The following is a 21,629-nucleotide window of genomic DNA, read 5'->3' on the forward strand; positions in this document are numbered from 1 at the left end:
AATAAGAGTTTTTCAATGAAGGACCTTGGAGAAGCTGCTTATATATTAGGCATCAAGATCTACAGAGATAGATCAAGACGCCTCATAGGTCTTTCACAAAGCACATACCTTGATAAGATTTTGAAGAAGTTCAAAATGGATCAGTCCAAGAAAGGGTTCTTGCCTGTTTTGCAAGGTATGAGATTGAGCTCAGCTCAATGCCCGACTACGGCAGAAGAGATAGAAGAGATGAGTATCATCCCCTATGCCTCAGCCATAGGTTCTATTATGTATGCCATGCTGTGTACCAGACCTGATGTAAACCTTGCCGTAAGTTTGGTAGGAAGGTACCAAAGTAATCCCGGCAAGGAACACTGGACAGCGGTCAAGAATATCCTGAAGTACCTGAAAAGGACTAAGGAAATGTTTCTCGTTTATGGAGGTGACGAAGAGCTCGTCGTAAAGGGTTACGTCGACGCTAGCTTCGACACAGATCTGGATGACTCTAAGTCACAAACCGGATACGTGTATATGTTGAATGGTGGAGCAGTGAGCTGGTGCAGCTGCAAACAGAGCGTCGTGGCGGGATCTACATGTGAAGCGGAGTACATGGCAGCCTCGGAGGCAGCACATGAAGCAATATGGGTGAAGGAGTTCATCACCGACCTAGGAGTCATACCCAATGCGTCGGGGCCAATCAAACTCTTTTGTGACAACACTAGAGCTATTGCACTTGCCAAGGAGCCCAGGTTTCACAAGAAGACAAGGCACATCAAGCGTCGCTTCAACTCCATTCGTGAAAATGTTCAAGATGGAGACATAGAGATTTGTAAAGTACATACGGACCTGAATATAGCAGATCCGTTGACTAAACCTCTCCCTAGGGCAAAACATGATCAACACCAGAATTCCATGGGTGTTCGATTCATCACAATGTAACTAGATTATTGACTCTAGTGCAAGTGGGAGACTGTTGGAAATATGCCCTAGAGGCAATAATAAAAGTATTATTATTATATTTCTGTGATCATGATAATTGTCTTTATTCATGCTATAACTGTATTATCCGGAAATCGTAATACACGTGTGAATACATAGACCATAATATGTCCCTAGTAAGCCTCTAGTTGACTAGCTCGTTGATCAACAGATAGTCATGGTTTCCTGGCTATGGACATTGGATGTCATTGATAACAGGATCACATCATTAGGAGAATGATGTGATGGACAAGACCCAATCCTAAGCATAGTACAAAGATCGTGTAGTTCGTTTGCTAGAGCTTTTCCAATGTCAAGTATCTTTTCCTTTGACCATGAGATCGTGTAACTCCCGGATACCGTAGGAGTGCTTTGGGTGTATCAAACGTCACAACGTAACTGGGTGACTATAAAGGTGCATTACAGGTATCTCCGAAAGTGTCTGTTGGGTTGACACAGATCGAGACTGGGATTTGTCACTCCATATAACGGAGAGGTATCACTGGGCCCACTCGGTAATGCATCATCATTATGAGCTCAAAGTGACCAAGTGGTTGATCACGGGATCATGCATTACGGTACGAGTAAAGTGACTTGCCGGTAACGAGATTGAACAAGGTATTGGGATACCAACGATCGAGTCTCGGGCAAGTAACATACCGATTGACAAAGGGAATTGTATACGGGGTTGATTAATCCTCGACATCGTGGTTCATCCGATGAGATCATCGTGGAGCATGTGGGAGCCATCATGGGTATCCAGATCCCGTTGTTGGTTATTGACCGGAGAGTCGTCTCGGTCATGTCTGCTTGTCTCCCGAACCCGTAGGGTCTACACACTTAAGGTTCGGTGACGCTAGGGTTATGAAGATATGTATATGCAGTAATCTGAATGTTGTTCGGAGTCCCGGATGAGATCCCGGACGTCACGAGGAGTTCCGGAATGGTCCGGAGGTAAAGAATTATATATAGGAAGTGCTGTTTCGGGCATCGGGACAAGTTTCGGGGTTATCGGTATTGTACCGGGACCACCGGAGGGGTCCCGTGGGCCCACCGGGTGGGGCCACCTGTCCCGGGGGGCCACATGGGCTGTAGGGGGTGCGCCTTGGCCTACATGGGCCAAGGGCACCAGCCCTACTAGGCCCATGCGCCTAGGGTTTCCACCAAGGAGGAGTCCAAGTGGTGGAAGGCACCCCGAGGTGCCTTGGGGGGAGGGAAACCCTCCCCTGGCCGCCGCACCTAGGAGATCAGATCTCCTAGGCTGCGCACCACCCCCCCTTGGCCCTCCTATATATAGTTGAGGAGAGGGAGGACTTCATACCACAGCCTTTGGTGCTTCCCTCTCTCCCCGTTACGTCTCTCTCTCGTAGTATAGGCGAAGCCCTGCTACTGTGACGCCCTGCATCCACCACCACGCCGTCGTGCTGCTGGATCTTCATCAACCTCTCCTCCCCCCTTGCTGGATCAAGAAAGGAGGAGACGTCATCCGTTCCGTAAGTGTGTTGAACGCGGAGGCACCGTCCGTTCGGTGCTTGATCATCGGTGATTTGAATCACGTCGTGTTCGACTACATCATCCCCGTTCTTTGAACGCTTCCGCTCGCGATCTACAAGGTACGTAGATGCATCCAATCACTCGTTGCTAGATGAACTCCTAGATGGATCTTGGTGAAACCGTAGGAAAATTTTTGTTTTCTGCAACGTTCCCCAACAACTGGGTGCTCATGATAGGAGAGATCTTCTTGGAGCTCAATGTCCTCGAAGTTGATGATGCGGTCAGGAGTCTTGAAGCACTTTCAGAGCTGAGAGACATGGAACACATCATGAACATTTGCAAAGTTTGAAGGAATCTCGAGTTGATAGGCGAGGTCGCCTCTCTTGCTGACAATCTTGAATGGTCCCACGTATCTGGGGGCAAGCTTCCCTTTGATACCGAAGTGACGAGTACCTTTCATAGGAGAGACGCGGAGGTAAACATGATCTCCGATCTCGAAAGCCAAATCACGGTGCTTACTATCATAGTAGCTCTTCTGACGGGATTGGGCTGCTTTGAGGTTATCTCGAATGACTTCGCACATTTCTTCTGCCTCTGTGATTAAGTCATTTCCCAAAAGCTGACGTTCACCGGTTTCAGACCAGTTGAGAGGGGTACGGAACTTCCTGCCATACAGAATTTCAAATGGGGCCTTGCCTGAACTTGCTTGAAAACTGTTATTGTAGGAGAATTCGGCATATGGAAGACAATCCTCCCATTTCATGCCGAAGGAGATCACACAAGCCCTGAGCATATCTTCAAGAATCTGGTTGACACGCTCGACTTGACCGCTAGTTTGAGGATGGAAAGTTGTGCTGAAGCGGATGTTGGTGCCCATGGCCTTCTGAAAAGAATCCCAAAACTTGGAGGTAAAGATGCTGCCACGGTCTGAAGAGATCACTTGAGGAATACCGTGCAGAGAGACAATTCGAGAGGTATAGAGTTCCGCCAATTGAGCTACAGTGATTGACTCTTTGATAGGCAGAAAGTGAGCCACTTTAGTGAGTTTGTCAATGACAACGAATATAGCATCATTGCCACGCTTGGACTTTGGAAACCCAGTCACGAAGTCCATCTCAATGTGGTCAAACTTCCATTCTGGAATGGCAAGAGGTTGGAGGAGACCGGCTGGCCTTTGGTGTTCTGCCTTCACTCTTCTGCAGACATCACACTCATTCACGAACTGAGCAATCTCGCGCTTCATTCGAGTCCACCAATAAGCCTGCTTAAGGTCCTGATACATCTTCGTGCTCCCAGGGTGGATGGAGAGAAGAGAATTGTGAGCCTCGTTCATGATCACTTTATGAAGGTCACCTTTGGGCACAACAATACGATCCTCGAAGAAGAGAGTATCCTTGTCATCAAGGCGGTAGCACTTGTACTTGGGTTGACTCTTGGCAATCCCAATCTTCACCATTTTCACCATAGCATCAAGAAGCTGGGCTTGGCGAATCTGGTCTTCTAAGGTAGGAGAGACTTGAAGGTTGGCGAGGAAACCTTGAGGAACAACTTGCAGATTAAGTTTGCGGAAAGCTTCACAAAGCTCGGGTTGATAAGGCTTGAGAATTAGACTGTTGCAGTAAGCCTTCCTGCTCAATGCGTCAGCAATCACATTGGCCTTTCCTGGAGTATACTCGATACTCGGATTATACTCTTGAATCATTTCGACCCATCAAGTCTGCCTGAGGTTGAGATTAGGCTGAGTGAAGATGTACTTGAGACTCTTGTGATCAGTGAAAATGTCCACGTTTCTTCCCAATAAGAGATGTCTCCAAGTCAAAAGAGCATGCACAACTGCCGCCAACTCGAGATCATGAGTGGGGTAGTTCTTCTCATTAGGCTTCAACTGGCGAGAGGTATAAGCAACAACTTTCTTCTCTTGCATCAATACTGCGCCAAGACCTTGGAGAGAGGCATCACAAAAGACCTCGTACCGCTTGGATTCATCAGGCGGAGTCAGAACTGGAGCAGTGATCAATTTCTCTTTCAAAGTGTTGAAAGCAATGTCACACTCCGGAGATCAAACGTACTTGACGTGCTTCTGGAGAAGATTTGAGAGAGGCTTCGCAATCTTAGAAAAGTTTTCAACGAATCTTCGACAGTAGCTTGCGAGACCGAGGAAGCTACGGAGTTGCTTCACGTTCTGAGGAGGTTCCCAATTCACAATTGCAGACACCTTCTCAGGATTCACGGCAATGCCCTTGGCAAAGATGATATGACCAAGATAAAGAACCTCATCGAGCCAAAATTCGCACTTGGAGAACTTGGCGTAGAACTGGTGTTCCCTCAGCTTGTCGAGTACCAAATGCAAGTGCTTGGCGTGATCTTCCTTGTTCTTCGAGAAAACTAGAATGTCGTTGAGATAGACCAAAACGAAGTCATTGGTGTAGGCGTTGAAGATGAAGTTCATCATACGAGAGAACGTCGGAGGAGCGTTGACGAGGCCAAAAGACATGATAGTGTATTCATATGAACCATAGCTTGTCCTGAAAGCCGTTTTGGGAATATCTTGCTCACGGATTCGAATCTGATGATAACCCATACGGAGATCAAGCTTGGAGAATACTTGGGCACCTTTGAGTTGTTCGAACAGCTCGTTGATGTTGGGAAGTGGGTATTTGTTCTTGATTGTCTTCTTGTTCAATGGACGGTAATCAACACAAAGTCGGTCCGTTCCATCCTTCTTCTTCACAAAAAGAACACCACAACCCCACGGAGAAGAACTAGGCCGGATGAGACCCATTGTTTCTTGAACATCGAGTTGCTTCTTCAGCTCCTTCAACTCTTCAGGTCCGAGCTTGTAAGGACGCTTGCACACACGTTCCGTGCTAGGCTCAAGATCGATGACGAATTCAACTGGCCGGTGCGGAGGCATTCCTGGAAGCTCTTCTGGGAAGACGTCTTGATATTGGCAAACGACTAGAATCTGCGAGATAGCATCCAGTTCACCCTTCTCATTGAGAGAAAACAGACGGATAGTATCATCACGAGCGGCAAAGACAATTACATCCTCAGACGAATGAGTCAATTGAATTTGCCTGGCTGCACAATCGAGATGCGCCTTGTGCTTAGTAAGCCAATCCATTCCGAGAATAAGATCAATATCCGAGTTACCAAGAACCATTGGGGAAGAAAGAAACTTGTAATCGCCCAACGTGATAGTAATATCCGGAGCCATCATTTTGGTGTTCATGAACAAACCCGGAGAAGAGACCGCTATCGGCTTAGGCAAATCAATAGTATGCACATCATGCATGGATGCAAAAGGCTTCGATAAAAAATATAAAGATGCAAAAAGAACTCTTGCGGGAATGTCATTAACAGGAAGGTTACCCATAATCACATCTGGCGAGTCCTCTGCCTGAGCTGCATTCAACAAGTTAACCTTGGCGGACTTGGTGTTATGCTTGACCATAGCTGTACTTGCCGATCTCACAGGAGGAGGAGGAGGGAGGCGCCTCTGGTTGAAACACTTGTTGGCATAGTGACCCTTCTGTTGGCACTTTTTGCACGTGACCTCTGAAAGCGGACGGTGGTACGGAGCACTCAATCTTGGAGCTTGAGACGAAGTCTTGTTCTGAAAGCCGGGGTTGGGTGGGTGGGAAGAACCACTGCCACCTTTGCTCTTCTGCTGATACGGCTGACGGAACGGAGGAGGAGGAAGCCAATACTTCTGCTGCTTGGCCACTTGAGTAGAGGAAGAAGGAGTAGTGTCTCTGACTCGCTTCTTGGAAGCATCACACCTCAGTTGAGCGGCCTCTTGCTTCAGTGCCATGTTGTAGAACTCATCGTATCTCAAGGGCTCAAAGAGAACAAGAGCTAGCTGGATTTCTTCTCTGAGACCACCCCTGAACTGGTATATCATGCTCTTCTCATTAGGGACATCCTGCTTGGCAAAGCAGGCGAGCTTCTGGAACAACTTGTTGTAGTCATAGACAGACAAAGAGCCTTGCTTCAGGTTGCGGAATTCCTCACGCTTGCTTTCAGTCACGCTCTGAGGGATGTGATGAGCTCGGAAATCTTGACGGAATTCATCCAAGGTAATCACACGTCCACCTCTGGAATCCTTGTACTACTGGAACCACTCTGCAGCTTGATCTTTGAGTTGGAAGGAAGCGAACTTGACGAAGTCCTCAGGCCTGACGTTACTGCACTCGAAATGCTTGCACAGATCCACAAGCCAATCGTCAGCATCGGTTGCCTCAACACAATTGCTGAAAGTCTTTGGCCCATTAGCAAGGAACTGGTTGAGTGTAGCAAAGTGATTCTGATTGTTGCCTTGGTTCCCTTGGTTGCCTTGATTGCGCTCTTGAAGAATTTGCATGATCAACTGCGTGTTTGCATTGGTTGCGGCCATCACAGCTTGCCATGCTTCCGGAGGAGGTGGAGGTGGTGGCGGATCTTGATTCTGATTCTGATTGGTGCTCTTAGCGGGAGCCATCCTGAAGAGGTTGACCACCGTTAGCACATAGACAGATAAAATGAAGCTGAATCCAACGGAATGAAAATTGCAACATATAGTCTTCACATCCGAACAAAATGAACGAATGCATTCCTCTTGAAATGGTCACATATCCATAAATTGAGAAGCCACTTAGAATTTAGGTAGAAGAAATAAAACAACAAGGTACGGATCAAGAACGAATAATCGGTAAGAAATCCCAATCTCAAACCAATATCCGTGGAAGAAGAACTAGAGCTACAAGAATTCCCACCTATGAAACTCCCGAACCTTTCCGATTATGCAATCAGGTGTTGGGGATACAGGGGAAGCATAATATCTCACCCAAACTAGCAAATCCTACATCCAGCTGTATCCATCCTTCAACACATAACCAAGAAAAACTTCGGAAACCATCTGCCTCAACCTTCGAAAAGAATCCGTTACACAAGTTATGGCGATACTCCTGAACTCCCGCCCCAGTACTGGGTGGCGTCGAGGTTATCTCACCAACGGACTGCATAAAAGAGATTTTCGATGTCGGCGTACTAAACTCAGGTATTCCAGAACTGCAACAATAAAATTATGACGATAACACCTCAGAGCTCAACTCCCTGGGACACTTCCACAAAACCCCTGACAGGAGGCACCAAGACAGTGTTCTCATCATAAAACCATCGCAACGATTCCAAGATACCCGCGTGATCCTAAAAAAAATTTAGTGAAATTTGAGAAGAGAAGAGTCAAAACTCTACGTCGGGATGCCTTACCAGAGCGATGAGGAGACTGGGAAGTAAAAAGAATTCCTAAACTCTCCGATATATAATTCCTAAATGACTCAAAACATTTTTCTAGACACAACTCGGCCGCTAAAAACGATCAAACAGTGGGGCTCCTAAGGTCGAGGAAGGCTCTGATTACCAACTTGTAACACCCTCGATGCGACTATATCTCCCACGTGTCGAGGCACGACTTAGAGGCATAATCCCATTGAAGGCATATGTCGCAAGTTAGGCAATCTTCACAAACATCCCATGTAATATAATTAATAAAAGGGGAGATAACATAGTTGGCTTACACTCGCCACGTCAATCAAGTACATAAATAACATTACATTATTCAAACACTCATGGCCCGACTACGGCGCCAAAATAAAAGACAACCCAACATGCGACACGGTCCCGATCACCCCAACTGGGCACCACTACTGATCATCAGGAAAAGAAACATAGTATCGTTGAGAGTCCTCGTCGAACTCCCACTTGAGCTCAAGCGCGCCATCTGGAGCTGTATCATCAGGCCCTGCATCTGGTGTAATAGTAATATGTGAGCCACAGGGACTCAGCAATCTCGCACCCTCGCGATCAAGACTATTTAAGCTTAATAGGTAAGGCAAGGTAAATATATGTGGAGCTGCAGCAAGCGACTAGCATATGTGGTGGCTATCCTATTCGCAAAAGAGAGCGAGAAGAGAAGGCAAGGCGCGAACGCATAACTAAAGAGGGCAGTCCTGCGGCAAACATTACTCCAACACCGTGTCCACTTCCCGGACTCCGCCGAGAAGAGGCCATCACGGTAACTCACACAGTTTGATTCATTTTAATTAAGTTAATGTTTAAGTTATCTACAACCGGACATTAACAAATTCCCATCTGCCCATAACCGCGGGCACGGCTTTCAAAAGTTCAAATCCCTGCAGGGGAGTCCCAACTTAGCCCATGACAAGCTCTCACGGTCAACGACGGAATACACCTCCTCCCGAGACGTTCCGATCAGACTCGGTACCTCGGTTCTTCAAGACACTTCGACAGGTTAAAACTAGACCAGCAACACCACCCAGATGTGCCGACAAATCCCGATAGGAGCTGCACATATCTCGTTCTCAGGGCACACCGGATGAGAAAGACGTCGGGTAGGCCAGCCCAGAGTTGCCCCTGGTAGCCCCGAACATCGCTCGGTTGGACCAACACTCAGAGGAGCACTGGCTCGGGGGGGCTTAAAATAAGATAACCCTCGGGCTCCGGAAACCCAAGGGAAAAAGGCTAGGTGGCAAATGGTAAAACCAAGGTTGGGCATTGCTGGAAAAGCTTTAATCAAGGCGAAACATCAAGGGGTTCCCATTATAACCCAACCACGTAAGGAACGCAAAATCCGGGAACATAACACCGATATGACGGAAACTATGGCGGCAAGAGTGGAACAAGACACTAGGCGAGAGGCCGAGCCTTCCACCCTTTACCAAGTATATAGATGCATTAAGATAACATGGCAATATAATGATATCCCAACAAGTAAATAATGTTCCAACAAGGAACGGTCTCCAATCTTCACCTACAACTAGCAACGCTATAAGAGGGGCTGAGCAAAGCGGTAACATAGCCAATCAACGGTTTGCTAGGACATGGTGGGTTAGAGGTTTGACATGGCAATCTGGGAGGCTTGAAAGCAAGTGGTAGGCATCGTAGCATGGCATAGCAAAAGAGCGAGCAATCTAGCACAGCAAAGATAGTAGTGATTTCAAGGGTATGATCATCTTGCCTGCAAAGTTGTCAGAGTTGCCTGGATCCTCGAAAGCAAACTCAACGGGCTCCTCTTTAGCGAACTCGTCTCCCGGCTCTACCCAAACAAGACAAACAAGCAACAAGGACACAATCAACCACGTGCAAGGATCAAACAAAATGATGCAAGCATGGTATGCTATGCGGGATGCATATGCAAGATATGACAGGAAATGCAAGAACCTGGCCTCAACTTGGAAAACCAAGTGTGCCACTGGAAAGATGAGATGAAATCGCTTGAAAACGATATAAAGATCACCGGAATCGGAGTTACGGTTTGTAATTGGCAAGCGATTCAAATATGACCCCGATCTGCGATTTACAGCAAGTAGCCATCTAAATGCAATGAGATGAACATGCTACAGCACCCAAACATGGCAACAAAATACATGGCAGGGATGCATTCAAGATTCTTAACAGAAGTCTAGCACTGAGCTACGGCCAATTCATCCATTAACAGGTTCAAACAAGCATGGCAAAAATGCATATGGTAAACAGATCTCAGACTTAGTGAAATTAACACTTGTCTGGAATTTCAGATCAGATAGCACTCTTCGGAGCAACAAAACTACATGCTACAGGACCTGAACATGACAAAGTAAAGCATGGCATGGAGCTACTCAAAGAGCTTAACAAAAGTCCCTTAGTGACCTTGAGCCAAAAGGGATCACAAAATACATTTGCAAGCATGTGAACATAGCAAAAACATAATCAGTTTTCAGACTTAGTGAAAACTGGGGCATGCTGAAAACATAACTCAAGTAGGCATGTTTACGAGCTCGATGCACTCACTACGGAGCAAGTCATGACAAGCTAAGCATACATCCATCAAGAATACACAAAATGCAAGCTAGACATGGCAAGAACAATACCATAGCATGCACGGATCAACTATAACATCATCGGCAAAATTGCAAACAAGTTGACAATCTGCCCAGATTCACAAAGTAGCAAAAGTAGAGCTCGATTGACTCAAGCTAGGGTGCTCCATAATTGCAAACAAAGACATGGATGGATAGAGCACTACAAGATTAACAAAACATCCTTACTGACCATCCTCAAAAGAGGCACGGATCACTAGGAAACAACATGAACATATGGCATCATGAACTAAACAGCTCAAGGACTTAGTGGAAATGTTAAGTCCCTGAAAACAGAATTACCAAGTGCCTCACTTTGCAAGCTTGTGCTAGTCATCGCACACATCACAAAAACACATGGGTTGCACCTCTAGAAAGATGACAAAACCCTTAACAAAACATATGTAGAGCATCAGGGCATATCATGCACACAACAATCATGGCAAAAATGACAAATGTCTAAATGGAGTAGCAGATCTGACAAATATCTCAAGTAGCCTTCTTCTAACAGCATTTCGAGCATCAAGATGAACTCAAATGAAAATGATGCAATGGAATGAAATGATGTAATCTCTGAGACGAACATTTTGATATGCTATATGCCCAAATCGGAGCTACAGATGCAAAGATACGATGCCATGAACAGGAGCATATGGACTAGGAAATTCCGGGGACTTAGGCAAAAAATTAGGTCAACCCTGATATTTTTAGATCTGAATCGGGGGCACGCGGATCGAGGTGGCCGGACTCTCGCCGGAGTAGGAGGGAGAGGCCGGCCGGGGCTTGCCGGCGAGGGCGCGGGGCCGCGGGGTCGACGCGGGATCCGCCGGCGACGAGGAGGGCGAGGCGGCGGGGTTGATGGGGCGGCGCGGCCGGAGAAGGTCACCGGCGCGGGGCGGCGGAGCTGCGCCGGCGAGGCAGAGGCGGCGGCGCGGCGATGTACTCCGGGCGCGGCGGCGGCGCGAGGTAGCAGACGAGGGCGGCGCGGGCGAGGCGGCTCTGGCCCGGGCGTGGCGCGAGCGGGCCGGCCACGGGCCCGGCGGGCTTCGGCGGCAAAGGGGAAGTGGGGCGGCGGCACGGCCAACGGGGCGGCGACACGTGGCAGCGGACACGGCGGGCGGACACGTCCGTCGGTGGGACTTGTGTCCGGCGCGCGCGAGGTGGCGGATCTAGGGTTTCGGGGGGAAGAGGAAGAAGAAAACAGAGGGGGTCTTTATATAGGCATAGAGGGAGCTAGGAGTGTTCAAATGAGGTGCGGTTTTCGGCCACGCGATCGTGATCGAACGCTCTAGGAGATGGAGAAGGGTTAGGTAGGTTTTGGGCCAACTTGTAGGGGTGTTGGGCTGCAACACACACGAGGCCTTTTCGGTCCCTCGGTTAACCGTTGGAGTATCAAACGAAGTCCAAATGGTACGAAACTTGACAGGCGGTCTACCGGTAGTAACCCAAGGCCGCTTGGCAAGTCTCGGTCCAATCCGGAAATGTTTAATCCCCACACATGAAAGAAAGGTAGAAATGATCACCGGAGGAGAACGAAGCGCCGGAGTGCAAAACGGACAACGGGGAAAAAGCTCGAATGCAAGAGACGAACACGTATGCAAATGCAATGCACATGATGACATGATATGAGATGCATGACAACGATAACAACACACGGAGACAAAGACCCGAACCCGAGAAAATAAAATAACTTAACGCCGGAAACGGCAAGAGTTGGAATACAAATTGGGTAAGTTACATCCGGGGTGTTACATCATGGCACTCGGGCCCTAGTGACAAGCATTAAGCATAGCAAAGTCATAGCAACACCAATCTCAGAACATAGTGGATACTAGGGATCAAACCCTAACAAAACTAACTCGATTACATGACAGATCCCATCCAATCCATCACCGTCCAGCAAGCCTACGATGGAATTACTCACGCACGGCGGTGAGCATCATGAAATTGGTGATGGAGGATGGTTGATGATGACGATGGCGACGGATTCCCCTCTCTGGAGCCCCAAACGGACTCCAGATCAGCCCTCCCGAGAGGTTTTAGGGCTTGGCGGCGACCCCGTATCGTAAAACGCGATGAATCCTTCTCTCTGATTTTTTTCTCCCCGAAACACAATATATAGAGTTGGAGTTGAAGTCAGAGGAGCTCCAGGGGGCCCACGAGGTAGGGGCGCTCCCCCACCCTAGTGGAAAGGTGGTGGGCCCCCTGGCCTTCATCTTTTGCAGGTGTTTTTTATATTTTCCAAAAAGTTGCTTCGTGAAGTTTCAGGTCATTCCGAGAACTTTTGTTTCTGCACATAAATAACACCATGGTAATTCTGCTGAAAAGAACGTCAGTCCGGGTTAGTTCCATTCAAATCATGCAAGTTAGAGTCCAAAACAAGGGCAAAAGTTGGAAAAGTAGATACGACGGAGACGTATCATAGTCCAACAAGTTTCCCCTGTGCCTGGGCCTGATTTGTGGCCAAAGACTAGAACCCCTGACATTGAACCACCAGTGTTCAAAGAAAAGCCGGGAAACAAAGAGACAAAGAGGAGAAAGAGCAAGTTTGAAAAGCCAACTCCAAAGGATACATCTAGGATGGCAACTTTCACTAGTAGCAATTGCAATAGGACTGGGCATAGATACACTAGTTGCAAGCAAGCTCTTAAACCAGCCCTAGCTATGAGAATGAACCAGCACCAGGTAACTACTGTTGTAGGTTTTTGTATAATTTCACATACTAGTTTCTAACATTTGTATGTTGTAATTGCAGGAAAACAGGAGAGATGATACACTCAGAACTGTATCTGCTCCTGCTCCCATGCCACCAAGGAGAAGTGTTCCTTCTGCTCCTGCTGCTGCTCAAACTGCAGCTCCAGCTCCACCAGCTCCAAGGGCTCCAAGGGCAGCAAGGAGAGCTCCTTCTGCTCCTGCTTTAGCTCCCAGTGCACCAAGGAGAGCTCCTTCTGCTCCTGCTGCAGCTGCAGCTCCTCCTGCTACAAGGGCAACAAAGAAAGCTAAAACTACAAGGACTGCAACTTCTACTGGTGGTGCTGGTCCAAGTTCTTCTACTGCTGGTGCTGGTCCAAGTTATTCTACTGCTGCTGCTAGGCCAAGAGGAAGAGACAAGTTCATCCCCCCAAGAATTGCAGGTAGTGGAAGAGTGAGGAAGCCATCCTTTAAGATGTCTGAATGGTTCAACTGTTCTCAGGAGAGCAGGTGAAGTTGTGTTAATTTGTGGTGAGCTAATGATGTTCAAAACATCTGCATTTTGGTTGTGATGACACCTTTCATGTAAGGTACCTAGTGGACTTGTTGGGCTGTGATGAAAACTTGTGTTGCTTCTGGTTAGCTATTGATGTTCTAAACATCTTTATTCTGGTTGTGATGAGTACTTTCATGTAAGGTACCTAGTGCACTTCTTGGGCTGTGATGAAAACTTGGAGTTGCTTCTGGTTAGCTGTTCATGTTCAAAACATCTTTATTTTGGTTGGGTACTTTATGGTTAGCTATGGCTCCTATTTTTCTTATTGTTTGCTAATAAGTGTGATGAATGTGGCTACTACTGTGATCCAAGATAAGCTAATTCCATCATCTAGGGTGCCTTGACATCGACGGTATCCAAGATAACCTAATCCCATCATCTAGGGTGCCTCGACGTCGACGGTATCCAAGATAACATAATTGGATCATCTAGGGTGCCTCGACATCGACGGTATCCAAGATAACCTAATTGGATCATCTAGGGTGCCTCAACGTCGACGGTATCCAAGATAACCTAATTGGATCATCTAGGGTGCCTCGACGTCGACGGTATCCAAGATAACCTAATTGGATCATCTAGGGTGCATCGACGTCAACGGTATCCAAGATAACCTAATTTGATCATCTAGGGTGCCTCGATGTCGACGGTATCCAAGATAACCTAATTTGATCATCTAGGGTGCCTCGACGTCGACGGTATCCAAGATAACCTAATTTGATCATCTAGGGTGCCTCGACGTCGACGGTATCCAAGATAACCTAATTTGATCATCTAGGGTGCCTCGACATCGACGGTATCCAAGATAACATAATTGGATCATCTAGGGTGCCTCGACGTCGACGGTATCCAAGATAACCTAATTGGATCATCTAGGGTGCCTCGACGTCGACGGTATCCAAGATAACCTAATTGGATCATCTAGGGTGCCTCGACGTCGACGGTATCCAAGATAACCTAATTTGATCATCTAGGGTGCCTCGACGTCGACGGTATCCAAGATAACCTATTCCATCATCTAGGGTGCCTCGACGTCGACGGTATCCAAGATATCCTCATTCCATCATCTAGGGTGCCTCGACGTCGACGGTATCCAACATATCCTCATTCCATCATTTAGGGTGCCTCGACGTCGACGGTATCCAACATAACCTCATTTGATCATCTAGGGTGCCAAATGTGATAACAAACCAAGTAAGTCACTAACATAGTTAACATCATGACACCATGCATAGTTAACATCATACTTAACAACATAGTTAACATCATGACACCATACTTCAAAGCTTACAAGACATAGTTCAAGACTACACCCTACTTCAAATACTACAAACTGCCACTGGTTCACACATTACAAGCCATAGTTCAATGCTTGAAACTTAAGATAATGACCCACATGGTCAGATTACAAATCACTCTTCATCACAAATATCCTTGATGTCCTTCAGCTTTCTCTTGTTCTTGTCACTAGCTTTCACAAGATCACCAATGTGAAACTCCAAATTCCTCCTCTCGGTGCTTAACTTTTCCTTCTCCTTCAAATGAGCAAACTTCAGATTCCTAATCACATTACCTTGGGCAACATGAATGCTCTTCAACTGGTCAACCTTTTGCTTCTGTTCTTTGTTCTCAGCATCCATTGCACCCAGCTGTTCCTTCAAAGCTGACATTTTTTTGTCCAAAGGAGGAGTGATCTCCTCATGTTCACCTTGTTGGACTTCATTTTCCTTGGGAATATTGTCCTGGGTATCAAGTAGGTTGTTCACATCCTCAACAAGCTTCTCATAAGTCTCCTGTAGCTTGTTCTTCTGTGATGTGAGATTGTGGACAGGTGATGAATGTTCCACACATGCCATCCTATTAGCACGCTGGCAATCCTCATACATAAGCCATAGTTTGTGAAGAGCATTCTGCGGATGCTCTGGCCACTCCTCATCTACCCATTGAACAACACCACAACTGCTTGCTTCCTGCAAAACAACAAGTACAAATGCATTTACTTCCTTTTGCACTTCACTTCTATTCAATTCAGTTCAAAACAACTATAGTATAGTGCACATGCACAATTCAGCACAATTCTGAATTTATATCTGAATTTTTAACAGCATAGTAGACTGAATTTACTTCATTTATACCTTAATTTTTAACAACACAATTCAGTTCAATTCATTTACTTCATTTATATCTATGAACAATGCACATCACTTAGTCACTCAGTCACTATGGTATGGTACATGACAGTATCTTTAACTAAACTACTGGGTGAACAGTGAACATGAACAATGAACAGTGAACATGAACAATAAATAGTGCATACGAACAATTTATAGTTTCTTCACAGGTTTTTTCTAGCACTCACATCACTCATTCCACAGGCAATGAACCTCCTCCCAGTGCTAATCCCTTCGAAGCAAACATGCCTCTTCGCCGGCTGGCCATGCTCACACATCACCATCACCTCATCGTCAACACCGGAGTAGTTCGGGTCCTTGATTGTAGCCGGGATCTAGATCAACAAAACAAACGCACAAAATTCATCTCATGGGTTCAAATCAAGCATGAAAAACAAAATCCCCAAATCAAAACCCTAGCTCAAAGAACTATATGGAAGCAGTACACATCACTGACCTTGATAGGGGAGCCGCCTGAAGAGTACTCGTAGCCCGATTCCTCGCTGGCATCGCTCCACGAAACCATGGCGGACGGCGGCGAGCTAGCTTCTCACCGACGGCGACCAGAGCCAGAGAGAGGGGGGAAACAGAGGAGAGGGGCGAGAAAGAGAGGGTGCGGGGGTCTGTCTGGCGAGCACCGACAGGACCGACCGGCGCGACGTCTTGACCGCTTTGGTCCTAACGGCGCTGTTTGCCTGTCCGTCATGCCACATCAGCGTTTTCGGGGCCCACCTGTCGGAAAAGAGATCAAACGAGGCTAAACGGCTGTTCAATGCTTTTTGCAACAAGTTAAAAGATTTTACGGTGTTTTTTGCAACAGATTAACGAGTTGGTAGTTTCCTGCAAACCTAGCCACAAATGTGGTGGTTTCTTGCAATTGACTCTGGTGGTGGTCATAAATGTTCTTCTCCGGATTCGACGGAAGGCATGCAGTGGAATACTCTCCAAGGAAATCGATGGTTGGCATGGACCAGATGCACCTCCATCCTTTCATTCTGATTGTACACTATAATTTGGCGCAACAATTATAATTTATAGTTTTAATAGTGAGCTATCATCCATGGGTTGTATAAATGGTAGATCAATTGAAGACATTAACATTACTCAGTTAGTAGGTCACAAAGTACGAAGAAAATGATTTGAATAGATAAAGCATATAACCTTGCTTCAGATATAAACGTTTTCAGCATTCATGCATCAGATACACCTTGCTTCCACCCAATCTCACACTTACATTTTGAGACTGAACACATGTATCATCAGAATACTAAACGCTCATTGCACTGTACTAGAAAAAAAATACATGTAACAAAACTGTTTAAAGAAACAAAATGATGCACGCCATATATTTATTTTTACCCCTGACATTGCAACCTGCGTAAATCCCAAACAAAAGGTGAATCTGATCCGCTGTGCAATCAATTCAGAACTGGATAATCACTGTCGAACATACCACTAACTGAATGCCTAGCTGCAAACCAAAAGAAGTAAAAGGGCGTGATTACTGAGATACTCTAGCTAATAAGAAGTTAGGCATTAATAGATTAAAATAAGCCATTAAGTCTATGAGATTATGCTACCATCCATCAGCTGGTCCGGAGGGGCGTGTCATATAAGATGCACCAATTACTGCTTATGTCGCAGAAGTTGCACCATTACAGCTGCCATCAAAGACTGCAATCCAGACTAATAGTTAATGAGAGATCTGGATTGCCCCTTATTAGTTTCAAGGTGTTTGATCTTTTCCCCTCCTCCAATGTGGAGATTTCAAGCTTTAGGGTCTCATTCATCTCCCTTTGACTGGGTGGACTCACCGAAAACCCACTCTGCTCGCCGGAGCAGATCAAACTCGAAGGGGAAAATAACAGACAGTTAACTGAAGAAAGAACAGAGCACTCACAAACAGTTATCTATTTTTCGGAGTGGTTTGGCTTCACCAGGCCCTCCGCTCTTTCTCAACCTGTTGACAATGCAACAGTTCCACAGGACATGCATTGCTGCATAGTGCACACCCATTGACCCATACCACTCAACATCGGCTACAACTTTGCTGATGGCTGACGTTTGAGGAATGAAATGGATAGCCTAGACAGGAGTCTTTTTTTATGATCATATCAGGAAATCATGTTTTGTCATCTTTACCAAGAAACCTGTCGAATTCGGGATAGGCAATTTATTTGATGCACATATGCATCCAAAAGCAGGCTTAATATTTGCCAGCAATAGTTAGTCTCTATGCAACAAGGTATGCCAGCAGGCACAAAGACAAACAAAAAAACACTCTTGGTTTCTCCGGCAATCCCTCCCCAACAAGGTAAGCTGTTTAATTATAAATTGCGAGTCCTCACCGGTCACCACCTCCATGACAAGAGCAAAGCTCCATAGCATTCTGTATATATATCCTCCCTAAGCTAGCACCCAAACATCATCAAGAAGCTTCACGACACCGATTCAATGGCATCCAACTCCTACCCCTTGTTGTTGGTGCTGCTGGCACTCTCGGCCCCGCTGGCCGTCTTTGCCGGCGACCCAGACATCCTGGCCGACTTCGTCGTCCCAGCAAGCATCAACCCGACGAACATCACCGGTGACTTCTTCACTTACACCGGCTTCCGCGACATAAGCACGCCGGTGTACGGTTTCACCTTGACCAAGGCCACTATGATGGAGTTCCCAGCCCTGAACGGTCAGAGCGTGTCCTACGCCATGCTCACATTCCCCCCGGGCTCCGTCAACCCCACGCACACCCACCCACGCGCCTCCGAGCTGCTGATCATCGCCCATGGCGCGCTCTCCGTTGGGTTCATCGACACCGCCAACAGGCTCTACACCCAGGACCTGGGCCCAGGCGACATGTTCGTGTTCCCCAAGGGGACGGTGCACTACCAGTTCAACCAAGGGAACAGCACCGCCACGGCGCTCTCCGCATTCGGGAGCGCCACGCCTGGGCTCGTGTCTGTTCCCCTCGCTGTGTTTGATACCGGCATCGACAACGCCGTCCTCGCCAAGTCGTTCAAGACTGACGAGGCGACCATCCAGAAGCTCAAGGCAGGCCTGGCTTTCCGGTGCTGTTAACTAATCGCTTGATACCTGCCTACCATGCTGTGTTCTGAGTTTGGGATTTATATAATTCCAGACCCCTGCAAAACTGCAACAACCAAATATAGGTAAATAAAAGGCAAAGTGGGTGATCTTACTGAAAATAAGGTTTATTATATCAGACAACCAAACCGATTTAGTACTGTAGTACACACCACGTCTTTGTCCAGATACATTCTGGACTGGGTTCATGTGAAATGAAAATTGATTTGATATGGAATTGGACTTTAGAAATACAATTGCATGGGCCAAAGAAAAGCAGGTCACCTCTTTTAACCGAAGAAAATACCAGTTCATTATAAGCTGACGAAACTTCCAAAGGCTTTGATCTGACAGTAACTGCAATTTTCAAATAAAAGTGTATGACAGAAAGATTTCCAAACCAGTGTGTTATCCCTTCTCTAAGAAGGTAATCCATATAGCAGAGGAGACAAGCAAAACCATCAAGGATCTGGAGTCTGACTATAGTTGCATATATAAGATATAACTTAGAACTTGGTGTTTTCATCTAAAATTATTGGAACTATTGGGAAAAATGCAGATAGGTAGCACTAAAGTGATATATCCAAAAGCTCAATTTGTAATATTAGGTATGAAGACCTCTATGTGGATGCTAACAAACAACGACCGAAATAGCAAAACTGTAATGTCATGCAAGTTCTAGGCAGGACAGTATACAGATTTGTAAAATGCAAGGGGATTTCTCTGAGAAGTAAAGCATCTGAGCCCTACAGAAGTTGCATCATGTGGTAAAAAGTACAAACAAAACAGTGAAACTAATTCTGTGGTGCCTATTGCAGGCAAGGCAAGACTCTTGCAAAACTGCAACAACCATATAGCTAAATAGAAGACCAAGTGGATAATCTGAAGACTGAAAATAAGGTTTATTATATCAGACAAAGCAAACAGATTTGGTACTATATTACGCACCCTCTGCCCAGATACATCATCCTCTGGACTTGAGAAATAGAATTGTACTGGCCAAAGAAAAGCAGGAGATCCTTTTTTTTACCAAAGAAATATACAGGTTCAGTATAAGCTGACGAGACATATTTTGGATCACACAAACCAAAGGCTTTGACCTGGCAATAAGTGCAATTTTCAAATCAAAGTATATGATAGAAAGATTGCCATACCAGGGCGTTCTCCCTTCCATACCAGGGTAATCAATATTGCAAAGGCAAAACCATCAAGGATGTGGAGTCTGACAGTAGTTGCATAAGTTGTAACTCGGTGTTTTCATCTACGGAGGTGAAACTATCATAAAAAATGCATGATAGCTAGCAACAGATTACAACCACTCAGCTCATTTTGCTATTTGGTGACTGGTGTATTCTAGGTAAAGCAATTAGAAACAAGTAGAAACCAAGCAGCATCAATTAGGATTTGGAAGCGAACAATATAGGCATGAATCCACCTTCACCTACACGATTTTTCAAGGGGAAATCCATGGAAAAAGGCAATGCAGGCAGGTAAAAGAAGAGGATAGCAGTGTAGACATGGAAACCAAAAGGACTGATTTAGAAACAAAGAATTTGGGTAAGAGATGTCCCGTCTAATTTGGACTAGTGTGTTACAATTAAAGCTAGTGCTCCAAATGCATGTGGGGCAAGATTATTTTCTCGAAGCAGACAATTGATTACATAAATAAATATATTTCAAATGATATGTTGTGTAACATCAAATGTTAAGGCGCATTAGGTCAGGAATCAGGAGCAAGCCACAACAAATCCCTAGATCACCATGCACTTGCTCACCTGAACCTACACCAGCAAAAGCAGACTGCACATCCATCGCGACATGCTAAAGAGAGGATCTCCCTGGCACCAGGATCTTCGTACAGGGAGCTTGAAAAGAAGTATAATTCTAAAATTTGTGCAGAATGACAGATCATATTGATTTCAGCTACGCAATGATAACATTGTGCAAAAATGCAACAGAATTCACTTAGCCGCTTAACATAAACCTCTCAGCTCATTTTGCTGTTTGGCGACTGGTGTATTCTAGATCAAGCAATTAGAAACAAGTAGAATTCACCTTCACCTACACGATTTTCCAAAGCAAGACTCCATGGGAAAAGGCAATGAAGGCAGGTAAAAGAAGAGTATAGCAGTGCAGACATGGGGGAAACCAAAGGATTGATTTAGAAACAAAGAATTCAGGTAAGGGATGTCCCGTTTAATTTGGGCTAGTGTGTTACAATTAAAACTAGCGTCCCAAATGCATCTGGGGCAAGATTATTTTCTGGAAATAGACAATTGATTACACAAATAAATATATTTAAAAATAATATATTGTGTAACATCAAATGTAAGGCACATTAGGTCAGATAGGTCCCACTATTCAGCAATATTATTTTCAGGTTCGACGCTCATAACATAATTTATATGACAAATAATTGAAGCGAAAGGGCTTTGCGCAATGAAATATGCATGTGCTCTCGTAAAATGTGGGAATAAATAGTGGATACCTGACATAAAGTTCACTACGATCACTTAAGAAATAGCTTTAGTTGCAAACGAACAACATTATGTACTTGAATCTATCAAATACCAAACATTGTTTCTGCCTTTCCATTATCATATTAAACTGGAAAGATGTTTCTGCATGTGCCACTCATGAACCTTGAAATATATGGCCGCCATGCTGTTAATTGAATTGGAGTACCATAGTCCTTACACAAGGAAATGTAATACCATTTGAGATGGCATACAAAAATCAAAGGAGTGTTTGAAGTGGTATTTAAGTAAGCAACATTTGCAACGG

At 45.7% G+C, this 21,629-nt stretch overlaps 2 protein-coding genes across 2 annotated transcripts; one reads left to right on the forward strand and one right to left on the reverse strand.

The window, feature by feature from the left end:
* Positions 1-15,005: 15,005 nt before the first annotated feature.
* Positions 15,006-16,290, reverse strand: LOC147988769 (uncharacterized). The gene is made up of 3 exons (XM_087546823.1): positions 16,222-16,290; positions 15,953-16,099; positions 15,006-15,563 (listed from the first exon to the last, which is right to left on the reverse strand). The coding sequence occupies exons 1-3, from the start codon at positions 16,288-16,290 to the stop codon at positions 15,006-15,008; spliced, it is 774 nt and encodes a 257-aa protein (XP_087402949.1).
* A 1,283-nt stretch (positions 16,291-17,573) lies between these two features.
* Positions 17,574-18,849, forward strand: LOC125544988 (putative germin-like protein 9-2). Its single transcript, XM_048708843.2, has one exon. The coding sequence runs from the start codon at positions 18,219-18,221 to the stop codon at positions 18,837-18,839; it is 621 nt and encodes a 206-aa protein (XP_048564800.1). The 5' UTR covers positions 17,574-18,218; the 3' UTR covers positions 18,840-18,849.
* Positions 18,850-21,629: the final 2,780 nt, after the last annotated feature.

The sequence above is a fragment of the Triticum urartu genome, chromosome 1A (genome assembly GCF_056163025.1).
Source record: "Triticum urartu cultivar PI428250 chromosome 1A, HENAU_Tu73, whole genome shotgun sequence".
Taxonomy (NCBI): Eukaryota; Viridiplantae; Streptophyta; class Magnoliopsida; order Poales; family Poaceae; genus Triticum; species Triticum urartu.